At 41.8% G+C, this 24,716-nt stretch overlaps 2 protein-coding genes across 7 annotated transcripts in view; both read left to right on the top strand.

Moving 5' to 3' along the window:
• The first annotated feature begins 5,597 nt into the window (after nt 1-5,597).
• DEG14 (Trypsin family protein with PDZ domain-containing protein) overlaps nt 5,598-24,716 on the top strand; it is a 116,445-nt gene continuing 97,326 nt past the window's right edge. For all 6 annotated transcript variants that reach the window (XR_015693286.1, XM_087693955.1, XM_087693956.1 and 3 more), the window contains exons 1-4: nt 5,598-5,896; nt 6,032-6,139; nt 6,792-6,995; nt 7,444-7,565. Coding sequence is in view for 5 of the 6 variants with exons in the window: in XM_087693955.1 (XP_087550081.1) it covers nt 5,818-5,896; nt 6,032-6,139; nt 6,792-6,995; nt 7,444-7,565 (513 nt within the window). In the remaining variant the exon portion in view is untranslated. The remainder of the gene's footprint in view (nt 5,897-6,031; nt 6,140-6,791; nt 6,996-7,443; nt 7,566-24,716) is intronic.
• Nucleotides 19,883-23,698, top strand: LOC148024335 (uncharacterized). Its single transcript, XM_087695041.1, has 3 exons — nt 19,883-20,948; nt 23,396-23,484; nt 23,552-23,698. The coding sequence occupies exons 1-3, from the start codon at nt 19,904-19,906 to the stop codon at nt 23,696-23,698; spliced, it is 1,281 nt and encodes a 426-aa protein (XP_087551167.1). The 5' UTR covers nt 19,883-19,903.

The following is a 24,716-nucleotide window of genomic DNA, read 5'->3' as shown; positions in this document are numbered from 1 at the left end:
ATTTGATGGCAAAGCAGGTGGTCGTGTCCAAGACTTACGGAATGTAGATTTTGAATCTTCTAAAATTTGAATTGAATTGCTTGGAACCATAGTTATCATTAGTTTGAAATTGTTGTGGACGCTTGTCTCTTCCTCGAATCTTGTCTTCAGTGTCATGGGCCAAAGAAATTGCATCTTCAAGGGTTGTTGGCTTGAACATATTGACTTTAGCATAGTAATGTCCAAGTAAGCGAGACATAAACTTGCGTTTGTGAGTCGCTTCAGGTACGTCTTCGAGCATGTGTAGTTGCAGTAGGGCATTCCAAAAACGTTCAATGTATTGGGAAATAGGTTCACGTTCTCTTGCTGTAGAAGATTCCATTGCTTTATGGCTTTTTCATGGAATTGAGGAGGAAGGAAATTCTGCAAAAATTTCTTTTGGAAACTCTCCCAGGTAGTGGGACAATCAATGCTCTTGCGAACCACAGTCCACCATAGAGATGCTCGATCGACTAAATGATTAGTGACACATTTAATTTTGTCTTTCTCAGCATATGTCTCTTCATGAAAGTAATCATCAAACTGACTGATAAATGCAAGTACAGTCTTTCCATCTCGAGATCCATCGAAAGTACGAAATTTGAAGTTTATTTTACTTATCTTTGTTTCTTTACGGATGGATTGAGCTTCAAGCGTCGCATCGATGGTACATCGTATAAGATCTTCGGGTTGCGGTCCATCTTTGTCAGTGGTTGATCATTGTAAATTGGCCAATTGAACTTGCAAAGCTTGTCGGGCTCTTTGTTCTTCATCAAGCTGCATCATAATTAAATCCAATTTTTGTTCCATTGTAGGTTCGGGTAAATCACCTTCAGCCATTAAATCGTCCATGTTTTGTTCCGTCATCCTGTAAAATCCAAAAGACCTCACACTATCGAAATCTGATTAGCGAGATGAGCGTAGCTCAAAGTCAGGTATACAAGGCTTATAAATGTTGTTTGGCTTTTACAGTCTTTGTCTTTTGCGGTTGCGGGATTCGTTATCTTCATAAAAATGGTGTATAATCTTCGTATAACCTGCGTATGACCTTCTCTGTTTACTGAAACTGGTTCATCAAGTCTGCAAATAGGAACAGGGTCTTCCAGAGAGCAATTCGGTGATTCTGTGCTTCTGCATAGGAATATTCTTTATGGGAGTAATTGAGATAAGTCTGTTTTGATCCCTGTGACTTACAGAATTTGCAGGAGTAAATAAGCTTGAAGAACTTAGTAGACTTGAGAATTTGAAAGCTTATGTGATTAAGCTTATGAAATATGGCTGATCACGATTTCGATTTTAGGGGGGAGGGGCGTTTTTTACGCCGCTAATTCCGTCGTCAGTATGTCGCGTTCACAGACGTCAAATTTCGTTGAAGTAAGCTTTATAAAGCTTACTATTAAGCTTATTAAGCTTTAACTTGAGCTTTTGAACTTTTTTGAGATATGGAAGAAGAGTTTACTGTTTGTTGAAAAACGACTTGTAGAAGGAGATGTACAAGTAGTCCTCCGCCTCCTCAGGCCAGTCCTTCGCGATCAGAGGATGCAGATAGAGGTTCTTGACCGCTAGGAAGACACCCGTATTGACCGTTCGCGATGAAACTGACTATAGAGCTCGATCGTTCCTGGGGCTCCACCTTTGCCCAAGATGGTAAGCGATTGGAAGCTCTCGATCTCAACTTCGCTCTGATACCACTGGTGCACAGATCGGATGCCGTAAGCGCGCGTAGTGAGCGTCAAAAGGTCCCCAAGAACAAAAGAACTCTACTTTTTGCACACAAATCAATGTAGAAAGCATGCACGACATGAACAAGAGACCAATTGGGTGCAATCTCCCCCCATGCCTTGTGTGAGCGCTCCACAAAGCATGTATTTTATGTATTAATCATCTTCAAGCTCAAATAATAGCCCAAATTACAAAATAGCACGCTTTTGGCTTTTGAGTTTGCTTTTGTGCCAAATAGAAATAAAGCTAATGGGCGCCCAAGAAGTCAGGCGTACCCAAATACAATGTCCAAATACAAATATCTAAATCGTGCGCCCATGCGCATACAAAAATAATAAATAAATATCAAATGCCTTGATAAATAAGCGTGACAAAATATAGGCGCCATGCAAAAGGTATGTGCCCATCAAAATATTGACAATAACTCGAATACACGCTATCCTCCAATGCTTTCCACTGCCACCGCTGCTATCTCTACGCATTAACTAAAGCATTCACAATCATTAGTAAACTAATACAATTAAACCGACAAAAGTGAATACCTAGCAGTCTTCAGCTACATAAATAAATTAATTGGTTACAAATCAATCCTAACCTTAATTTATCACGAGTGCGCACTCTAAACTCATAAACGTTTATTAATTAAATATGTATTTTGTGAAATCACCCGCTATGGAATCACCCATGTACACATAAAATTAACAAAATGCCCGAAAATGATAGGCGTCCCCATCAACTTCTCGCACAAAGAATCCACTTTGTGTATGAGCCCCGGTAATAAAAGTTTACGGAATCCACCGTAAAACCTCACGGAATCCACCGTGGCATGGAATACACCGTGTAATATGCCTCCTAGCATCAAGTGTAGAGACCAAGGGATCTTCAAGTGCAGAGGACAACCTCGTCAGAGCTATTTTCATGGCATGGAGGGAAAGTTGGAGGCAAGATGGATGAGTTAGTAAGTCATCACCAAGATACATACTATTTTTTCAGGTACTTTGGTTAAAGAAGAGGTCATAGGAGTTAGTTAGGGTTTAAACTCCAATTACATTTTGCAAAAGGCTCTCTCTCTCTCTCTCTCTCTCTCTCTCTCTCTCTCTCTCTCTCTCTCTCTCTCTCTCTCTCTCTCTCTCTCTCTCTCTCTCTCTCTCTCTCTCTCTCTCTCGCAAGCTTTTCTTCAAGCTCCATGGTGGACAACCATGAATCTCTTCTCCTACTCACAAGACGCATGATCTCTCTCTCTAACATTGGGACAAACATTCTCTAAAGTTTACTTAGCTAGTAGACAAGACTTGTATAGCATCACCAACTACAAGACGTGCATTGCTACAATGACATAAAAATTTGACATCTCCCATAGGTCAATCACCTATCTCTCTCTCTCTCTCTCTCTCTCTCTCTCTCTCTCTCTCTCTCTCTCTCTCTCTCTCTCTCTCTCTCTCTCTCTCTCTCTCTCTCTCTCTCTCTCTCTCTCTCTCTCTCTCTCCAATGACCCTTGAGTCCAAAGGCTACCATTGCGATAGAGTACAAAGCTCCCAATACATTCATCCTTGAGTCTATTAAGAAGATGTGCTTCAAAGGAGCACCCATGCAAGTGCTAACTGACTTGGTGTCCACCATCATTAGCAAGTTTTCTATGGTGGGCCTGAGCGAGCAGGACATTGTGGTGCTATTAGGGGGGCATACCTTTGAGCACACTTGGTTGTGTCTCCTTCGGGCCACCTTAACAACTTTAGCAGCATTGACCAACCCAACTCCATCATGGGCTCCACCTACCTCTAATCATTGTAGACCATAAGGCCACAAGGAAGGGACCCTAACATGTTGGCCCTATTGGACCTAATGACCTAGAATGCCTTTGACAATTTGTACTACCTGAATCTATAGGACAAACATGGGTTGTTGCAATTAGACTAGGAGCTGTTGTCCACCTTCAGCTAGGACACCATCCAAAGCTTATATGAAAACAACATCATCTTCAAGCAATCCACCTTATTCACTAGTTTCATGGACTTGATGGTAAACATAGACAACATTAGCCCCCTCACTAGTTTGGATAGTCAAATTCACCTCAACTACTATGGCCAAACCCAATTAATCTAGCTAGCCTAGCACCTTGCTACACTTGATTGAAAAAAGGAGTCAATCCCTTAGGTACATCTATCATCATATAAAATTTAAATCCTAGATTGATCCAATCGACAAATTCAAGTTTTTAAGTATAAATTTCTTATGCACATGAACACAATTTGATATGCAATACTTCACTTCTCAAGGAACATGCATATTGAGAAATACATAAATGTTAGCATGTATCTTCATTGCAATATTTGAGAATGTGCAATCACTTTAGAATTAGTAATCAATGTCATTGCAATATTTGAGAATGTGTAATCACTTCAGACTTAGTAATCACTTGATTTAATGTGACAAATATCAATACACGGTTTTTGTAAGAAAAGATATACTCATGTTGCTCAAGATTTGTACCTACATAAAGTACTGCACAAAGATAATCATTCCTCTTGGGTTTATGTCATTAGTGAGGTTTGCAATGTTTCTTGCATATTTCCTAACACATTCCATCAACACGCGCACCTTCCTCTATCATGTCAAACTCATTTTCTAGCCCTTATAGTAGTCTAGTCAAATTAGACGAGCCAATACATTTTAAGGAGTGTTAAGCTAAATATAGATATAATAAACAAACAAACAAACTTACAAATGGATGTAGTGGACAAAGTTTCACCTTAAGTTGTGGTATAGCCCTAACGAGTGACCGTCTCTACCATTGCTATAGGGTAATCTTTAGTCTCCTTATAAAATACATGAATTTGAATCTTGATTAGTATGGGTGATTTATAGTTTGATATGAGTTGTTATTGATATGTTTATATGCACATGCATATACTTACAAGTAGAGCAATGAATATACACCTGTACATTTGCCCTAATCCCAATGTGTGGTCAATTGATAACCTAGCATAAGCAACCTCTTAGAAGATTTTGGGGGAATAACGAGATACAATATTAGCAAATACTTTAATTAATTAACCAAAAAAGAGTTCCACTTTACACAAATGCTTGTACAAAAACATCTTCATGGATGCATCTCTCATAAAAAAAATGCACAGGCGAAATCTTCATGAAACATAATTGGTTTATAGCTCTCCTTGACAAGAGTGTATCCCAATAAGTGTGCTTTCACATATGAAACGTAGAGATGACGAGCAATGATGAATGGCAAAGTGTCGTAGTATGCTAGGGAGGAGAGACGTGTTGGAGCTGAGCCAAATAGGTAGGCACAGAGAGAGAGAGAGAGAGAGAGAGAGAGAGAGAGAGAGAGAGAGAGAGAGAGAGAGAGAGAGAGAGAGAGAGAGAGAGAGAGAGAGAGAGATCCTCCCCCCTCTCTCTCTTTCATAGTGAAGTTTTTTTCTTATGTATTAATATACTTCTTGATATTGACAATTATATTATAATTTAACTTTATAGTTCTCTTTATTTATCTCATGATGATGGTTTTATGGTTGTATTCTCTCTCTTTCCCCCCTCTCTCTACATAAGGAGTATGCCTTAGGGCATGAGGTGCCCTAATTTGTTACTAACATCAGCGTCAAGCGCTGGTCCAAAAGCAATGCGAAGCATAATCAAAATCTAGGCATGGAATGCATGACTAAACATAATAAGAGGGTGCCATTGTCTTGGCTTGCTCATGCTAATACGTTTAAGCAAGAAATTGAACCTTCCCATATCCACAAACTTAGCAAAATAGGACTAACTTTTGAATCATGATTCACCATGCCACCATATCATTGAAAAAGCATATGCCCAATGTGGCAAGCTAGCGTCTTGAGATACTAGAGAAAGAAGGCAAGGGGACTTGCCATGTGCGAACATGCCCTTTAATTGGTAGTGCTACTCTCAACTGGGAAGGTCGTACAGTTTGCATTTTGCACCACCTTCACCAAAGGCTTGTGCGACGAGCGGAGACAAGGAGGAGGAGAGGAAGCCAGCCTGCAGACATCAACCTTCAAACGCGACGCACACATCAAGCCTCGGCAGATACAGGTCATTGTGATGTGGCGGTCGAGGCTTCCATGGAAAAGAGCCCTTTATGCCGCCGGTGCTACTGCTTTTGGCTTGTACGAACTCCATGGTAACGCCTATACCATCCTTTGTTTGCATCATATTCCACATTCCATCGTTTGCCTCATTATTTCAACTTGAACATTAGATTCCATCGTCTCTTCCATCTTTCTTACTGTTGAGCGCATTGATTTCCCTTTTCCAGCTCATCAATCCGACGAGAATCCTTACATCGCCAGTGTGAGGATCGCAAATTTGCTGCGTCATGAGAATGTGTGGGAGGATTTTCGACAACCTTGGAAGCTTGCCTCAGGTCTCGTCTTCTCCAAGATCTTGCTTTTCTTATTCACTGCTTATTATTACATGCTCATCGAAATGGTTGATTTAGGGAATAATCATTTAATCAGTTAAATAGTAGACCGCAACAGCCAACCAACCTGGTGCCAAGCAGAGTTCTATCCCACAGGGACATAAAGATTAGACGGAAGGTTGCAAAGAACCACATGCATTTTAGTTCTGAAAACGACATTGCTAAGAACCTCATACACATTGTAATTGTGGAACGTGGAAACCACAGAAACATTTCCATTGCCCTTCGAGATTCAAGATTAAACAGATTAAGAATGAAGTACGATAGCAAACAGAAAGGCAACAAATCCAAAAATCACAAGGTAACTAACTTTGCCTTAAATTCTAAGGGCCGATAAAACATCGTAAATTCTATCTGCCCAGACATTGTGAAAAGATTTCAAAGAACCACATAAAACATTGCAATGAGATTAAGCAGATTATAAAAATTGTTAAGTTAATAGGGACAATGATGACAAAACCAAAAATGACAAACCAACCAACTTGCCCTGAAGTCTCAGAGGCTGGTAAGAATCTAGAATGCAGGTGTATCAAAAGTCTGATTAATGTCATTGACTCTTGGAATTCAAGATGATATGGTGTATTCCTGTATGTAGGTCAATCTTCTAAAGCCACGATGTATAGTCTTGGCAATGTTGCTTTATGCGAGGCAGCATCACCGGGTTCTTCCAGTTCTTCTGCAGCTGAAGCAAAGTCTGATCTGTCTACAGTTGACAACAAAGCTTGTTTAATGCGTTCCAGCATTGCTGATGCTGCTGCAAAAGCTGCGCCTGCAGTGGTGCATATCACAGTCACTATTGGTTTGCAGCATGACTTTATCTTGAATTCCAAAAATGCTTTTCTTTGTTACTGAGATGACTTCTGCTTTGGACTGCTTAAAAAGTACTCCCCTAGTTCCCCTCTCCTCCCTTTCTTCTTGTTTTGTAGCTCCTCTTCAATGTGAAGTACAAGCACTAGCACATTTGATAGTTCTAGGGACAAGCAATTGGTCACATCATACTTGGGTTTGAAAAAGGCTTAATGTAAATTTTACTTCTCTTATTTAGTGTTGCTTGTGGGTATTTTATGTGGGGACATGATGTAGAACTGCTTTGATTTTCTCAAATATGAAAATAGGTGATGATAACTCCCAGAGTTTCCTAGTGTAAGTATGGTCTTCTAGAATAATTCAAAGCAACAGTTGCATAATGCTTTGAGTTTTGTGCAACAAATTGACCTTTCTTTCTCTTTGATCTCTCTTTGGTGTAGGTGATATGGGCTTGTTTGTTGGGCAAGGTGCAGGTTCTGGTGTTATAATAAATCCAAATGGAACCATATTGACAAATGCCCATGTGGTAGCAGGCTATGGAACGGCTCTGTATAGAGGCAAGGTAATTAGTATGATTCTAAGATTATGTAGGGATACAAGCACTCAAAATGTATTATGGATTATTCTTACATCAATGAGTATTTGAAATGATTGAACTACAAGACTGCAAATTTGTTTCCTGATAAAGGATTCAATGTGAAAATGTGAGTGAAAGCAGAAGCATGTGAATAATGGCTGAAACATGTCGAGTGAAGGCAATGAATGATCAGCTATAGCAATGAAGAAGATAATTGATAGGCAAAAGCAAAGAAGATGAACATTTAGGAAGACAATGAAGAAGGCTAATACAAGGCAGCCCTTATAGGTGCCAATATATGGATTTTCAGTGTGAGCATTGGGAGATCGAATCCATGAAGGATGAGGACAAAATGATGTGAGTGAATAGTAGCCCAACCAACAAGTTATTCTATTGGAGTGTATGCAACTAGTGGCCTAAAATTGGCACAAATGTGTCCATACTCGAAATAACACGAGAGCCCAAAAAGTGGAGACTTTGTGAAACTCAACAAAAGTAGACCATATTGTCCAAGGATTACCATTGGATAGAGTTGTACATACCAAGAGGTCTTGTGTCTTGCTTGAGCTGCCTTTTTTTTTGCAAATTAAGTGTGGCTAGTCATATTACTTCAGAAAAAACCTGAATACAAAGAAGTGTCTAAACCCACCATTGCGCACGACCCTGCCTCGATAATGAATATCGTATCCTGCATCCTGGTCTCATACAGAAGGTGACAGCCATGGCTGACCGCCTGCTAGTAGAAAGCACCCCAAAAGATACATCCAAGGTTGGGTGCTATGCGGCGCAGGATGTGGCATACTCCTCTCCACGTGAGCTGTGTCGCCTCACACGACCTTGCTTGAGCTACCTACCTAGAGGCATTGAAGGCTCTCCTAGGTAGTTTGTTTGGGTGCATGTGGCATACTCTATGTACAAAGTTGATGGTTTGAGAGAGAGCCTCTACCATCATAGGGGTCATGGTGGTGAACTCTGCTCTGATGATCTCATGTGGCCAAAAGTAGCTCTCCTCCTCCTCCTCTTCTTCTTCTTGTTCTTGCTTTCTTGAGCTTGTTAGACCCCATGTATATATTCAAGAATGTTGCCTCTACATTATGGGATCACTTAATCGGGGCTCATGCAACCTCCAAGATGTCGGGCAACAGCAAATAGAGCAAATGATGTTTTGGATTAGTGTCGGATGTGTAGAGGAGAGAGAAAAAAAGACAACACAGCAGCAACTGACGATGTGGCAGCCTGTAGATCACAAATGAAAATGGTGATGTGGCAGCCTATACGGAAGCCTACTGAGGCAAGCACAAAATTTCTGCAATTGTTTGGGGCAGAGTGGCAGCCAGCAGGTACAAATGCAGTAGCAAAATGCCATGTGGCAGCTGGCAACATCAGAGGAGTAAACAGCAGCAACAATTAGGGCTGGACAGCAGCTATAGAAGGTGTGGACTGCACGACGAAGGCTGGAAATAGGCCTCGGATGGGTGTAGACAAGGTTGGGCAGCCTCTACTAAGATGCCCTTTGTGAGCGGGGTGTGGGCAACGAAGCTAGAAGGCTTGAAACATGCAAAAATGAGATTGGGCTGAATGGAGGACAGCCTACCTATTTGTAGAAAATCAGGGGACCTTGAATCTCTCCCTGTTTTAAATTCTCTCAAACCGCTCCCTATTTTATGGTTTTTTTACCAATTAAGCATTTTTGGGGCTGTTCAAGAGGCTAATTCAGCATGTAATATATATTTTAACTTAACACCTAGGCCCAAAAATTGAGCTAGAAAGGAAGGCCAATCTGATGTTATGTTTGTGGTGTTGTTTTTATCCAAGGTGTCCCACCCAAAGTAGCTAGGGCATTGGACAAAGGGTGTACGGTGGTTGCCCAATGGTCTATCAAGACTATAGAGGCAATGGTTATTTACCAAGGGATTCTTAAGTAGTTACCCCAGAGAGGCTAAGGCATCGGAGGAAGGGTGCATGCCAACTGCCTAGTGGCCTACCAAGTTCTGTAAAGGCGGATGGAACCACAATGAACCTTTTTTTTTGGGTCGGTTTTTGTTTTTGTAGATGGGTTGCGGTTAATTAAGTAATTGATGGGAGACTAATGGTCAAACCTAAGACCTTCATAAAATAAGCAAGTTATCCCTACCACTATTGGGTGTTGATGATGAAGGAATAGACTAAGGATGTGTGAAGCAAATATGGAGGGTATGCGGAGAGGCAAAAAGTGTGGAAAAAGCAAGCTAGCGAAACTAAGCAAGCAAGGGAGACTATCTTGGAGATTGCCATGAGCAATGCCATAAATGTGGTGGATCCAAAGTCGAAAAAGATCGAAAAGGGATAATTCCACATAGATGCATGTTTACGAGAACAAATGTAACCAACCTTTCTCCTCGGATAGGGTGGTAAATAACCTGATTAAGCACTATTTCCAGCAATTAACAAATTCACAAAACTGAAAAGCACACTTTACCATATAATCTTGGACATTGGACACCCTGTTGGCCCCAAAACTGGTGCCCCTTTCGGTATTTATTTAACTTAATTGAAGAAGACGTTGATGTACAATGGGATTCTCCCAATCCCTTTCGGTATTCCAACTCCCCTTGTCGTACAAAATGACTAGCAAGTTTTTAGATTTGCCCCTTGATTCAGGCAATCAATTGGCCTTCAACCACTTTGATGGAGATGGAATATGCCCCAAATTCAATTATTTACTGGTCCCTCCACTTGAATAGGCTAAAAACAACTTTCCTGAATCCAAGTCTTGGAGCTTCTAGTTTTTGGTACACTTCCCGAGGCTGTTGCTAAATCTTAATTTTTGTTGCAGATCAGGGTTTACGGCAAAGAAATCTGAAATTTCTTAGCCTTTGATGATCTCAATGCTACAATATTTAGAGCAAAGCTATAGAAAGGCTGGGAGATGAGAGAGAATGCCGAGGAGAGAGAAAATTCAGACTTTCTTCGCGAAGAACTGAAGAAAATCTGTCATTTACTGCTGCTGCCTTGCCTCAACTGCTTGTAGATGCAAAGAATTGAAGAAAATCAATCATTTACTGTTGCTACCCTATCTTACGAGCTTGTAGATGCTGTCACCTGCTGTTGATTGGTCTTCTCCTGTCCCTGGCTATCTTAGAAGGTCCTCCCATGGCTGCAAATCAGACCAACATCTCCTTCCTCTCTCTTGCGGGCTGAATACACTAAAAATGCCTCTCTTCAACCTCTAAAGACGTTTTTTAGTCTTGCATGGGCGTTTTTGACAAGTGGTAGCCTTTCCAAATGGTTTTTTCAGCATTATCCATAATTAAATATTAATTTTCAGTCTTTAAATACTGAGAATTAATCTAATAATTATTTCGATGCCCTGAAAAATAATTGACTGGCCAATAATTAAATTGGCTAAGCAACTTTCATTCCCAAGTGTCTTTGCGCTATCTTTGACTGTTAGATTGGTGTTAGGTACTATTAAACGCCACTTCTCTAGTGTCAGCATCTAACACTTATGGCTAAATGAATGACCTAGGCCAACAACTGGCACCAGATACCATTGAGGACTTGTGCGGCGTAACTTATAGCAACTTTTGCCTTTGATATCTCGTGATTTTCTTGGTCTCGGGCTCGTAATTTTACTCTAACCCTAGTTACACCTCATATGTGCAACATTTACTTAACCATGTGATTAAAAATTAATCCACATGTTAAGTGAGATTTCAAAAATAAATGTCCTTATGACAACACAATACCAATGCATTGGAGTTGTGTAAGAGACAATGTAGGTGTGATCGTGCTTATACAAAATGCTATGCAATGGTGCCACTTGGATAGTTCTTTGCAGGGGAATTGTTTGCTTGCCCAAGCGCTCTTTTACAATCATATTATCTTGATGATTTAGATGAAGATACAAAGTCCAATGTACACAATGTTTGAAAGAGAAATTGTAAATAATATTCTGTGACCACACCAAGAGAAGAAAGCTGCCCCTTCTCAAGCTAGAAGGGAAAGTTGGAGGAAATCACTCTCTTCGTGTCAATCTGAAGAAGTAGTGAAGGGTGTACCCAAGCCGATCCTGGGTAGCAAATACTGAAGCACTGGCCAATTGACCACCTTGGTTAGTATATCTACAAAGTTATCTGATGAAGGCACAAACTCTAGGCGGATGGTGCTTAGCTCAACCAGCTCTGTGGTGAAGTGGAAGTGGATTGTTGCAAGTAAGCTCCTCAAGTAGATAGTCTCCATGCCGCTAGTAAGCTCCTCAAGGAGATAGCCTCTGTGGTACTGTCAAAGCGAGTCCTATACTCAGTCTTGGTTGCGGAAGCCACCACCGTCTCTTGCTTACGACTGGCCCAAGAGATGGGTGCTGTGCGTAAGGTAAAGAGATAGCTACCATGGAAATGTCGGATTTCAAGATCTCTTGCTCAGTCAAAGTCAGTGTATCTCTGCAAACATAAACCATAACCATAAGTTAGACCATAAAAATAGGTACATCGTAAACATCTCAAAACACAAAGACATGCAATCCAATGTGACATCCTAGGTGCAATGAAATATCGACTAAGCAAACTAATTGTGTAATCTAAATCTAGCCTAGTGTAAAACAACCAAAGGAGTTTCCCCATCACAAATTTATAGATATGCTCATCAAAGGGCTGACCTAAACTATCCTTAGAAAGATGGATGGTGGGATAAAGAGGCATGGCCACAAGCCGTGTCTGATTTGTGCAATACTGATCTACTATATTTGAAGAGTGTACATCTATTGTGGCACCAAAATACTTCCCTCAGATCAAACTATCTACCCCCCAAAATAAGAAAACAAAACAAGGTTTATCATCTCAAAAGTAATACAAAGCTGAGCCTTAATTTGTGTTGTAGTAGTAGAGTTTGGGCCGGTGATAAGTAAATCATCTACATATAGCAGGATATAGCTAACCTCCTTTGAAGTGATGTGAGTATATAAGTTTGGATTGTAAGGGGTAGAATGGTATTTGTGAGTTCTAAGGAACTCATCCATCCTCTAGAACTAAGACCGTGGTGCTTGCTTTAGCCCATAAAGAGCTTTTCGCAAGTAAAAGATTTTATCTTCCGGTCAATAGTAGAAAATCAGGGTGGCTGTCCACATAGACTTCCTCCTCCAGAACTGTTCAGAAAGCTGCTTTTGACGTCTATTAGAGAGTGCAACCAATAGACGAAAGGATGTCAACTGTGTAGTAGGAGCAAAAGTCTCTTTTTAGTCAATGCTTGTTTCTGTTAGAACCCTTATACCACAAGGCGAGCCTTGTACTTGTCTAAAGTTCCATAAGCTTTTAGCTTAGTCTAAAAAATCCACTTTGTCCCAATGACTTTCTTGTGACTCAGAGGATCGACCAAGGTTCAAGTCTCATTTTGATCCATAGTCTCTAGCTTCTCCTCCATAGCCTCTCGCCATTGTGGGTGTTGAAGAGTCTCCTATCAAAAGATGACATACCAGCGAGATAGTAGGGTTGGCGGGGAGGAACACGGAGTGAACTCGGCAAACATGGAGAAGAGAAGAGAAGAGAGAAGAAACTCTGATGAATAGAATGATGAAGTTCCGAATCATGGAGTGAATGTGATATAAGGGAACAAGGGTGCTGTAGCACAAGGAAGATGATGAAGATAGCCACGAACCACAAACCACAATGTCCTCTTGAAGGGGTGTGAGGGTAGTGGAAAGGTTGGAGAGAAGAGGTGACGGACTGAATGAATCAGCCGTAAGGAATGAATGAAAGAGTGGTCTATAAATAGGCACAGTCAGTCTAGGATGGCGCCCCTTTTTGGGGCTGCAAACCCTAAACGCAAAGCGCAGAAATGCAAAAATGCAAATTGCAGGTGAAGGGTTTCTCAACACCTCCTACCAACTATCTGACTTAGAATGCACTATGTAATTAGGTGTAAACGATGTACGAGGTGCAAGCCGCAGATCTTCTAGGGTCCTAAAAATCCACTTTGTTCCAACGACTTTCTTGTGACTCAAAGGACCCACCAAGGTTCAAGTCTCATTTTGCTCAATACTCTCTAGCTCCTCCTCCATGGCCTCTTGCCATTGGGGCTATTGAAGAGCCTCTTGCCAACTATCCGGCTGAGAAGGTGAGCAGATCTTCTAGGGTCCTCCACAGTGGAATCTGGTGGAAGGATCCTCGAATTCCACATGCTTTGCTAGTATTGGCAAGGTAATGGGTCTTGCAGGGGGGCTTGTGAGTGGAAGAGTTTATCAGTGGGTAGTAGACCGAGCTTAGAAGGCACTATCTTTGAGCAAATAATGTGATAAAAGGGCTCGGAATCTGGTGCAGAAAACTACACAATGTCCCTCTTATTAAACAATACATCTCTCCTGACGATCACTTTCTTTGTCCAAGGATCAAACAAATGATAGGCTTTCGCTTGGAGGAGTATTCTACCAAAATAAGGAGATAAGCTCGAGGAGTGAGCTTGTGTATCTCATCATTAGGAGTGTGTGTAGCCATGACTCCCAAAGACTCTAAAGTGGGAAACTACAGGCTAAAAGCCAAAATATGCCTCATATGGAGTCCTTTAGGGACTACTGCCCCAGGTTGCCACATGGCAGGCTTCTTCTTCGCTTGAGTTGGTTCATACCGACCTTTGTGGGCCCATGGGCACGGTTTCCCTTGGGAAGGCCAAGTATTTGATGCTGATTGTTGATGACTTTAGTTGTCATGTGTGGCCTTATTTTTTAGAATACAAGAGCGATACGTACTCTTGCTTTTGTGAGTGGAAGGCGTTTGTGGAGACACAAACAACTTCCAAGGTCCTGAGGTGTACGAGCAGATCACGACATCGAGTTTACTTCTAACCTCTTTTCTAAGTTTTGTAGGGATCATGGGATTCGCATGGAGTACTCCCATCCGAACACACCATTTGAGAATGGTGTGGTAGAGCCGGCAAATTGGACCATGTTGGAGATGGCCTGATCCATGTTGGAGCTTAGGGGTCTCCCACATTCCCTTTGGGGTGAGGTTGTGGCTATCACGGTTCACATCCATAAATGCTCTTCGACTTTTGCTTGGCAAACATGAATCCCTATGAGGCTTTCTTTGGGAAGAAGTCTTTTGTGCCCCATTTTCGCATCTTCAGGTGCGAGGCATATGTCCATGTGGACAAGAAGAAGAGGCAGACGAAGCTTTGACTTGAAGTTGCGGAAACTTCTCCTCGTGGGATACAATACGACCACGAAGGGCTATCGGCTCTACGACCCGTCCATGCGGAAGATTGAGATGAGTTGGGATGTGATCTTTAATGAGGTTGTGGTCTTCGATGATTCGGTTGATGGTTCTTGTGTAGGTGATACCTTGTCCTTGCCTGATCCTTCCCCACCCTTAGTACCTCTTCTTCCTTCTAGGTTCCCTATTAGCACCCCTCTTATCATTGGCTTTCCCTCTCCTCCTACTCCTCCATCTTCCCCCGCTTGCCTTCCACCCCTGATAGATGCTCCTTCTTCACCAAGTATTTCCATCTCTTTAGTCTCCTCTTCTTCGGAGTCTTCTAGGGATCCTTCATCATTAGGAGGGGAGCCTTTCTTAGATCTAGAGGATATCCCTTCACTTCAGGAGGGGGAGTCCCTTTCTTTGACGGGTGCATTACATCCCTTGCAACACGATGAGCCGCTCCACATTCCTTTGTGGTATCAACAACTTATGCAGGACCCCTTCAGGTCCACGCAGATCAGTCTGCTTACAGGCCTAGCGGGATAGTTCCCTCTGTGTGAACTATGCTCTTATGTCGCAGATTCTTTAGGATAGAGAGCCTACTACCGTTGATGAAGCTCTTGCATAGGATGTTTGGCGGCAGGCTATGTAGGTTGAGCTCACTTTTATTGAGCGCAATCAGACTTGGGAGTTGGTTCCGCATCCTCAGAAGCGGAAGGTGATTGGTGTGAAGTGGGTCTTTAAGACTAAATATCTTGTAGATGGTTCCTTGGACAAGCACAAAGCTAGGCTTGTTGCCAAGGGTTTTGCACAACGTGTATGATTGGACTATTTTGAGACTTTCGCACCTACAACTCGGATGTCTACTATTTGGACTATCTTGGCTATCGCTACCCATAATCATTGGCTTGTTTAGTAGATGGACGTCAAGTCCGTCTTTCTTGAATGGCGTTCTTGAGGAGGAGATTTATGTCTCCGATCCTCTAGGTTTTCTTGTGTAGGGGAAGGAGGACCATGTCTACAAGTTGCGGAAGGCGCTTTATGGCTTGAAACAAGCTCCTAGGGCTTGGTACTAGAGGATTGATTGATTCCTCTTTACTAAGTGGCTTCCATCGATTGGTACACGACCCCAACCTTTACTACAAGGTTGAGGGTAACAAGTGTGTTTTGATTATTTTGTATGTGGATGACCTTATCATCACTAGGAGCTCTCTACAGGAGGTTGATTGGACTTAGGAGAATTTGAGACAAGAGTTTGACATGATAGATCTTGGGATCCTTCACTTCTTCCTTGGATTGGAGATCTATCACATGGCATAGGGCATTTTTATTTGCTAGCATAGGTACATCTCCAAACTTCTTTCGGAGTTTGATTTGGTAGAGTGTCGGCCTCTTTCTTGCCCCATGGACCTTGAGTCTAAGCTTGTGGCAGCAAGAGATCCCCTTACTGATGCTACCTGTTACAGGTGCCTTGTTGGCTCTTTGATGTGGCTTATTCATACTCGGACGAATCTCTCTTTTGTGGTAGCCTTGCTGTCTACTTTTATGAAGACTCCTACTCAAGATCACTGGAGAGTGGCTTTGTGCGTTCTTTGGTATTTACAAGGGACTCGGTTCTACGGGATCATGTATGGAGAGGGGGTTACTCTTTTTGGATGGAGTGACTCTGATTGGGTAGGTGATGTGGATTTGAGACGGTCTACTACATGTTATGCTTTCTCCCTTGGATTGGGAGCTATCTCTTGGAGTAGTAAGAAGTAGCCTACTACGGCTCTTTCTTCTACAGAGCCTGAGTACCGTGTTCTTTGTTCTACCGCAATGGAGGTTGTTTGGCTTTGTCATATGATGACGGAGATTGGCTTTCCTCAGATAGGACCTACAGTGCTGTGCGTGGACAACCAGAGTGCCCTTGCTCTAGCGAAGAACCCAGTGTTTCATGCTCGCACGAAGCACATCAATGCTCATTATCATTACGTTCGAGAGTGGATCGTGGATTTTGAGTTCGTGGTGGCCTACTGTCCCACATAGGACAATGCACTAGACCTCTTCATGAAGCCTTTGCCTCAAGCTTCTATGCTTCATCACATGAGGTTGTTGAGTCTTCACACACTCCCAGGATTTGAGAGGGGGTGTTAGCTTGCACTTTAGTCATATCAGTCTATCATCTCTTGGTTGTGAGCTCTTGTCAGAGTCTGGCAGAGACATGGGAGCTTTGACAGTTTAGTATACATTTCTCCCATTTTAGGCATATTTCTTTTGCATTTCCTGATTCTGTTAAGAGGTTTCTACCTTTGGCCAGTGTTAGATTGCTCCACGACTAGTGGTTATTTTTGTCATTATTTTTTACATTTTTTATAGCAGTCAGACTGTATGGCGGAGACATGGAAGCTTTGACAGTTTAGTGTACATTTCTTCCATTTTAGGCACATTTCTTTTGCATTTCCTGATTCTATTAAGAGGTTTCCACCTTTGGTTAGTGTCAGACTGCTCCACAATTGGTGGTTATTTTTGTCATTATTTTTTCCATTTTTTACAGCAATTAGACGGCATGAAATGCAGTCATTTTTGGGCATTTATTACAGGCGGCCAGATTTAGAGCCTCCTACGGCAGTCGGCCAGATTTGGAGGGTGTTGGCTGTTTAAAGCCATCTCATTGATCACTCTCTCACTTCTTCTATAGGTTACCTTCAGTACACTCCTCTCCAACTGTTATGAGGACATGTATTTTTGATACCTCACTTAACATGTGGATTAATTTTTAACCATATGGTTAAGTAAATGTTGCACATGTAAGATGTAACTAGGGTTAGAGTAAATCTATGAGCTTTGGACTTGAGAAAATCACAGGATGTCAAAGGCAAAAGTTGCTATAAGTTATGCCGCACAAGAACTTGGTGGTATCTAGTGTCAGTTGTTGGCCTAGGTCATTCATTTGGCCATAAGTGTCAGTTGGTGACACTAGAGAAGTGGCGTTTAATGGTACCTAACATCATTTTGATGGTCAAAGATGGTGTAGAGACACTTGAGAATGGAAGTTGCCTAGCAATCTTTTTATTGACCAATTAGATTATTTTTTAGGATATCAAAATAATTATTAGATTAATTTTCAGTATTTGAAGTCTGAAAATTAATATTTAGTTATGGATAATGCTGGAAAAACCATTTGTGAAGACTGTCACTTATTAAAAATGCCCGTGTAAGTCCGAAAAACGCGTTTAGAGGTTGGAGAGAGGCATTTTTAGTATATTCAGCTTGCAAGAGAGAGAGAGAGGAGATGTTTGTTAGTCTGATTTGCAGCCATTGGAGGACCTTCTGAGGCAGCCAGCTGAAGGAGAAGACCATAGTGACAGGAAACGGCCGGAACGGCCCCCCGGCACGCGGAATCGCCGTCCCCGGCATGTATCCGGCGCGGACCGCGTTTCCAAAAAATGGAACGTTCCCTGTCTGAAACGGGACAAGGAACGCCACGTGGCAAAATGACCTGCGGGCCGCCCGCGCCCAGTTTTCGCCCGTGCCCAGTTTCCGCCTGCGCCCTGTTCTATTGCGTCCCGCCTGCTCCCGCCTGCGTCCTGTCTGCTCCCGCCTGCGTCCCGCCTGCTCCTGCTTGGCCCATTTCTCCTGCTCCCGCCTGGCCCAGTTCTCCTGCCCCTAGGCCCAGCCACCTTCTTCCTTGTCTTCCCTCTCTTCCTTCTTCTTCTTTCTCTTCTTTCTCCTCCCACCTCCAACCTCTTCCTTCTCTTCCTTCTCTTGCTTCTTCTTCTTTCTCTTCTTATTCTTTCTTCTCTTCCTTCTCTTCTTCCTTCTACCTTCTCTTCTTCCTTCTACCTTCTCTTCACTTCTCCCTTCTCTTCTTCCTTCTTCCATGAACCTTCTTATTCTTCTCCCTTCTCTCCCTTTCCCTTCTCTCTCGACTCTTGAGTGAGTCTTGACTCTTGAGCCTTCTCCCTTTTCTCGAGCCTTCAATAATCAATTTTCAGCCTTCAATTTTTCCTTCTCTCGACTCTTAAACCTAAGGCCTTCAATTTTCAGCTTGAAATCATAAATGGCTTCATCTTCCCGCCCCGCTCGTCAGGTTGGTGGTCGAGGAAGAAGGTTTGATGATTGGTCATGGTGGGAAGAAGTAAATGCTGACCGCCCTTTGAGTGGTGGAGGATCTCGACCATGGACTTGCAAGCTTTGCTTATACAAGCGAACTAGTGGAGCAAACAAGGTAATCCATTGAGCCGAGCATTTGTATTTCAAAATTTTATTGATTTTAATTTTTCAAAGTTACTTAAATGTTAGAATATGGACTACCAATTGCCACTTGTTCCATTTTAAATTTTAATATTTATGCATAATCAGGGCCGAGCTCATCTCCTACATGAGCCAAATTCAGAGGTGCAGTTTTGTCCAAATGTGACCTTGGAGAAGCAAAGGGAGCTTCGTGACCGTGTAGCAGGTCAACAAGCTTATCTTGCATCTAGACCATGACGTGTTGCAGTTGACCCTGCAACTTTTGTGACACCATCCCTATCAGATGTATCTAGAGCAGGGTCAGTATCAGGAAGTGCTACCTCCACACCTACTACAGGCATTGCATCGGCCATGGCATCAACAACGCCACATGTTGCACGTAGACAAAGCACACTTGATGCTAGTTGGGATCCCAAGAAGAAGGAAGAGGTGGATACATCAGTGGCATGCTTTTTTTATCATGACCACATTCAATTTCGTGCAGCCAAGTTAGAGTATTTTAAATTGATGTGCAAGAAGATTGGTGAGTATGGCCCTTCGTATATACCTCCATCATCAGAGACCTTACGCACCACTTTGCTCGACAAGGAAAAGTGCCTTGTTGAGCAAGCAACAGTGACTAGAAAGAGCATGTGGGCTAAAAATGGAGTTTCCTTGATTGCTGATGGTTGGAGTGATACACGCAAGCGATCCATTCATGGTATGGTTGCTTATTCTCGTGGGGAAATGTATTTTATATCTTCACATGATGCATTGGGGACAGGAAAGTCAGCAGATGTACTTGCAGCAGAGTGGGTTACAGGTGTTGAGCTTATTGGCCCAGAGCATGTTGTGGGATTTGTTGTAGATGGAGAGCCTGCAAATAGGGCAGCAGGTGCTATTATTCAGGGATATTATCCACATATCACAGTTTCATATTGTATGGCTCATTGCTTGAACAACCTACTAAAGGATATTGGTAACCTGTCATGGCTTGCACCTGTCATAGAGCAAGGAGCTCAAATGGTTAGCTTTGTTTTGAATCACCAATTTCTTCGCCATCACTTTTCTTTGCGGTCGAAGAAGACGCTTTTAAAATACTCTGATACCAGATTTGCCTTTAACTTCTTGATGCTAGGCAGGTTAAGAGAATGCAATGGTGCCTTGAGGCAGTTATTTCTTAGTGATGAGTTTACCTCATCAACATTGGCAGATACTCCTACAGGTATCTTATGCTTGGAGAAAGCAAATAACTCCACTTTTTGGGATGATGTAAAGCTGATAGATGCTATGGCATCACCCATTGTATATTTATTGAGGGTTATGGATGCTATGCAACCTTGCATTGGCAAGGTATATAAGGCTATGGACAGGCTGAATGAAAAGTTGCAGGAGTTGGCACCAAATGATGAGGTGTATGAGGAAATGCACCATTTAGTTGTGACGAGGTGGAACTCCTATAGCTCACCCATGCATGCAGCTGCATTTGTTGTGGATCCTGAGTTCCAGGGCAAGGGTCAGGAGAATGACAGTGAGGTTATGGATGCATGGAGACTTATATTGTCTCGTCTAGTGCTTGATCATGGCACTAGACGAAAGATCAGAGATCAACTTTCATGTTATGGGACCTTTCGGGGTTCTTTTGGTTGTGGGGATGCACAGGAGGATCGCTGTAAGATTGGGGCAGCTTTGTGGTGGGAGGACTATGGTTCGGATGGTCCTGAGTTGCAGCAACTAGCCATCCGTATTTTGAGTCAGTCAGTTAGCTCCTCTTGTTTGGAGCAATTGTGGAGTACCTACGCTCACATTGCTTCAAAGAAGAGGAACCGTCTTAGTGTGGAGAGGGCAAACGATCTAGTATTCGTTAGTGCTAATTTGAGGATGTTATGTAACAGTATGATAACAAAGCCTGATCCATTCACAGAGTGGGAGATGCAGCAAGAAGAGGAGACACATGTTGATGTTGAGGGAGATGCAGCAATTCATGGTACACATGATGATGAGGCTGGCACTTCAGGAGTGGCTAGAGCAGCCTCAGATCATGATCATGATCATGATCTTTGATTTAGCTTACTTATCACGAGTCTCATGATACATGACACATTTACATTATATATGATATTATGATCATTGATGACACTGTGACACTTGGGTTGTTGACAGTTGTGCCATGTCGATATTATATTTGTACTTGAGTCTTGCAGTCTTGCAGTTGCCCTTTGGGCTATTTTGGCATGCCGCATTTTGCTTTAGTCTAGAGATTAGACTTTATATTTGCAGTCTTTTTTGGGGCAATGAGCATGTTCTTTCAAAGATTAGACTTCAATTTCATATTTGTAATCTTTTAAGTTTTTTGGCAATGGTACCATAGGTATGTTCTTTTAGCTTAGACTTTTAAGTTTAGTTCATTGTTCATTGTTTTATCATTTATGATTTTTGGCATATGTATTATGGATTTTATTATTTATAATTGAATAGCTTACCTCTTGAGCCTTGTAAGTTGCAATTCAATTTCTAATGAGTAGTTTTAGAATAATGCATGATATCTTAAAGTTAAAACTTAAAATGATTTGTCCTTGTGGATTATATACCTTGGTTTTAAGTTTTAACACTCCAGAGTCCACATGGATTATGAGTGAAATATTAATTTTTTTTCATGAATTTTGATTTTTTAAATGCCGTTCCCGTTCCCACGTCCCCGTTTCCTAGGTTTGGCGTTTCCGTCTCCATCCCCGTCCCCGTTCCCCGTTCCCGTTCCCCGTTTCATGTTTCTATGGAGAAGACCAATCAACAACATGTGACAACATGTACATGCTATTGAGATAGGGCAGCAACAGTAAATGATTGATTTTCTTGAGTTCTTTGGATCTACAAGCAGTCGAGACAAGGCAGATGCAGTAGATGACAGAATTTCTTCAGTTCTTCGTGAAGAAAGTTTGAATTTTCTCTCTCCTTAGCATTCTCTCTCATTTCTTAGCCTTGCTTTGAAGATTATAGCATTGAGATCACGAGAGGCTAAGAAATTTCAGATTTCTCTGCTGTAAACCCTAATCTGTAGTGGAAATTAGGGTTTAGCAATGGCCTCAGGAAGTGTGCCAGAAATTGGAAGCTCCAAGAATTGGATTCAATAGGGTTGAAGCTGTTTTTAGTCAAATTCAAGTGGAGGGACCAGAAAATCAATGAATTTGGGGAATTTTTCATCTCTATGTAAGTGGATGAAGGCCAATTGACTGCCCGAATCAAGGGGCAAATCAGATTGAAGACTTGTTGGTCATTTTGGACAGCAAGGAAAGTTGGAATATCGAAAGGGATTGGGAGAATCCCATTGTACGTCAACTTCTTCTTCAATCAAGTTAAATAAATATCGAAAGGGGCACCGGTTTTGGGGCTAACAGGATGTCTAATGTTCGAGATTATATGGTAAAGTGTGCATTTCAGTTTTTTGAATTTGTTAATTACTGTAAATAGTGCTTAATCAGGTTATTTACCACCCTATTTGAGGAGGAAGGTTGGTTATACCAACACTCTCCGTCATTGGTGCTGGTCTCACCATCTCAGCTTGATCTGGTGCCCCACTGACACTCCGGGCTGCATGCAAGGATTGATCACTCCTCATCATTGTATTTAGCATTCCTCTTCAATGTAGTATATTTTCCTTCATCTTTTGTTTCCTTCTCTCTCTCTCTGCTCATGTTTTTTCTTCCATCGCGCACTCTCATATTAGGATCCCCTTCCTAGTCAAAATCAGTGTGACGTTGCAAACATAAACCATGATCATAAGTTAGTCCAAAATTATAGATACATCTTAAATATCTTAACACACGAAGACCAACACATGAAGACAACCAATCCAATCAGACATTCTAGGTGCATTAAAATACTGACTAAGCAAACTAATTGAGAATGCAAGATCTGGCCTAGCATGAACTAACCAGAGTATTTTCCCTACAATAGAACGATGGGGATGAGTATTAAAAGGCGGACCCGAGGTATCCGTGATATGGATAGTGGGATCTAGAGAATAGGCCACAAAAATCAAGAGATCAACTCGAGGGGTAAACTTTCTTATCTTGTCATCAGGAGTGTGTATATAAGTACGACTACCGAAAACCATGAACCTTATACGGAGTCTTTTTAGGGATCGCCGCAATTAGGCATCGATTGAGGATGTACATGAAAGTGTTAATAGCCTTGACCCAAAGGCACTCAGGAAGCTCTGCTACTGCAAATAACATAGAGCGTACCATATTTAGGACAGTCTGGTTCCTATGCTCTATGACTCCATTATGTGTAGGGCTCTGAGACTATACTTATGCATGAGTTTTTGGACCAGTTTGACATGAGTTTTTACCTCAATTTTGAGATTGATTTCTGATTAGTTTCAGCTCAGTTTTTGATCAGTTTGAGAACCGTTTATGATCACTTTGGGATCAGTTTTGCATCAGTTTTTGCATCAGTTTCTGATCAGTTTTTTTTACCATCAGCTTGTGATCAGTTTGGAGTTACATTTGCAGCCATTTGTGGTCAGTTCTCATATCAGTCCATGATCAGTTTATGATCAGGTCATGCTCAGTTTTTAATGGTTTACAGCTGATTCCACGAACAGCCACATGTAAACGAATGTCATTGACAGTTTCAGCTATGGTTTATGCTGAGAATATGCTTTACTATGGTTTTGAAGTCAGCACTGTTGAGAAACAAGAGTTTGGGATGCATCCAAAGAGTTTCTGGCAATAGTTCTGGACTATTGTTGAGCTTTATGTTATGTTTATGCTGGCTGGAAATTTTCAGCAAATGGTGGGCATATGAGATAGTTAGCCAGCAGTGGCCAATGTTATGTTGACTATGATGCCTTGTGAAAATTCCAGTGCAATATTGTTTGCTTTGACACATTACAGTGCAATCGAGGACGATTGCCAGGATTTCAAGGGGGTGGTCTGTCACGAGGACGTGAAAATTTGATGCTTTGCTTATGTTTAATTGACATTTGATTAAAGGATTAATCAAATGTGCAATTAAAAGATGCACATGTGTTGCACATGTGAGGTGCAAGCTACTTTTTCACTGTTGAAGGCCAAAGGACCTTGTGAAAAAGATGGGTGTCAAATGCAAAAGTTGTAACAAGTTACACTTGTTAGATTCTAGGTGAATTTTAGTGTCAGTTTGCCCCTAGGACCATTAATTGGCTATTAAGTGTCAGTGGTGACACTAGGAACTAGGCATTAATTTATGGATTAATGCTTGTCCAAGGGTCAATTAATGCATGGGACTACTTCAAATGGCCTAGCCAATTAATTTTTGGATGGGCAAGGTAAATTTTCTGGGCATGGATTAAGGGCTGAATTAAAATTAATTAAATGATTGGAAATTGCTGAAAATGGATTAAGAAAGCTGCCACTTGGCAAAACTTTTCCATGCAAGTGGGGGAAAGGCTGAAGGGAGAGGGAAATCTCGTTTTTTCATTTTGGAGCTGTTGGAAAGAGGTGTTGGACTGTTGCTGCTAGCTTCTGGGGCCATTTCCCAACCATTGGAGACCATTTTGGCAATGGGGATTGCATATTCTTGACCTTGGGAAGCTAGCAATTGCTGCTGATGCAATTTCTCCTGAAGATCACAGTCTTTGATGCTCCTATTGTTGTTGGTGCATCCGTTTGGGGCTGGTACAGCAGGGTAGTAGCTGAATTTGATCAGTTCTTCGCGACAAATCTCAGAATTTTCTCTCTCTGCAGCATTCTCTCATCTCCTTCAGCCTATG

Source organism: Lygodium microphyllum, chromosome 15 (assembly GCF_053477565.2).
Source record: "Lygodium microphyllum isolate KBCC chromosome 15, Lygodium_microphyllum_v1.1.10, whole genome shotgun sequence".
In the NCBI taxonomy this organism is placed as follows: Eukaryota; Viridiplantae; Streptophyta; class Polypodiopsida; order Schizaeales; family Lygodiaceae; genus Lygodium; species Lygodium microphyllum.
The sequence above is the reverse complement of the archived record's forward strand: the minus strand, read 5'-3'. Positions and strand labels throughout refer to the sequence as shown.

Bases quoted from the DNA above. Each gene is read 5' to 3' on its own strand.
- LOC148024335 (XM_087695041.1), top strand. From the start codon at position 19,904: ATGGCTCATTGCTTGAACAACCTACTAAAGGATATTGGTAACCTGTCA. The intron at 20,949-23,395 runs GTACACATGATG...CTTTGGGATCAG, and splicing joins GGGAGATGCAGCAATTCATG to TTTTGCATCAGTTTTTGCAT. The intron at 23,485-23,551 runs GTCAGTTCTCAT...AATGGTTTACAG, and splicing joins TACATTTGCAGCCATTTGTG to CTGATTCCACGAACAGCCAC.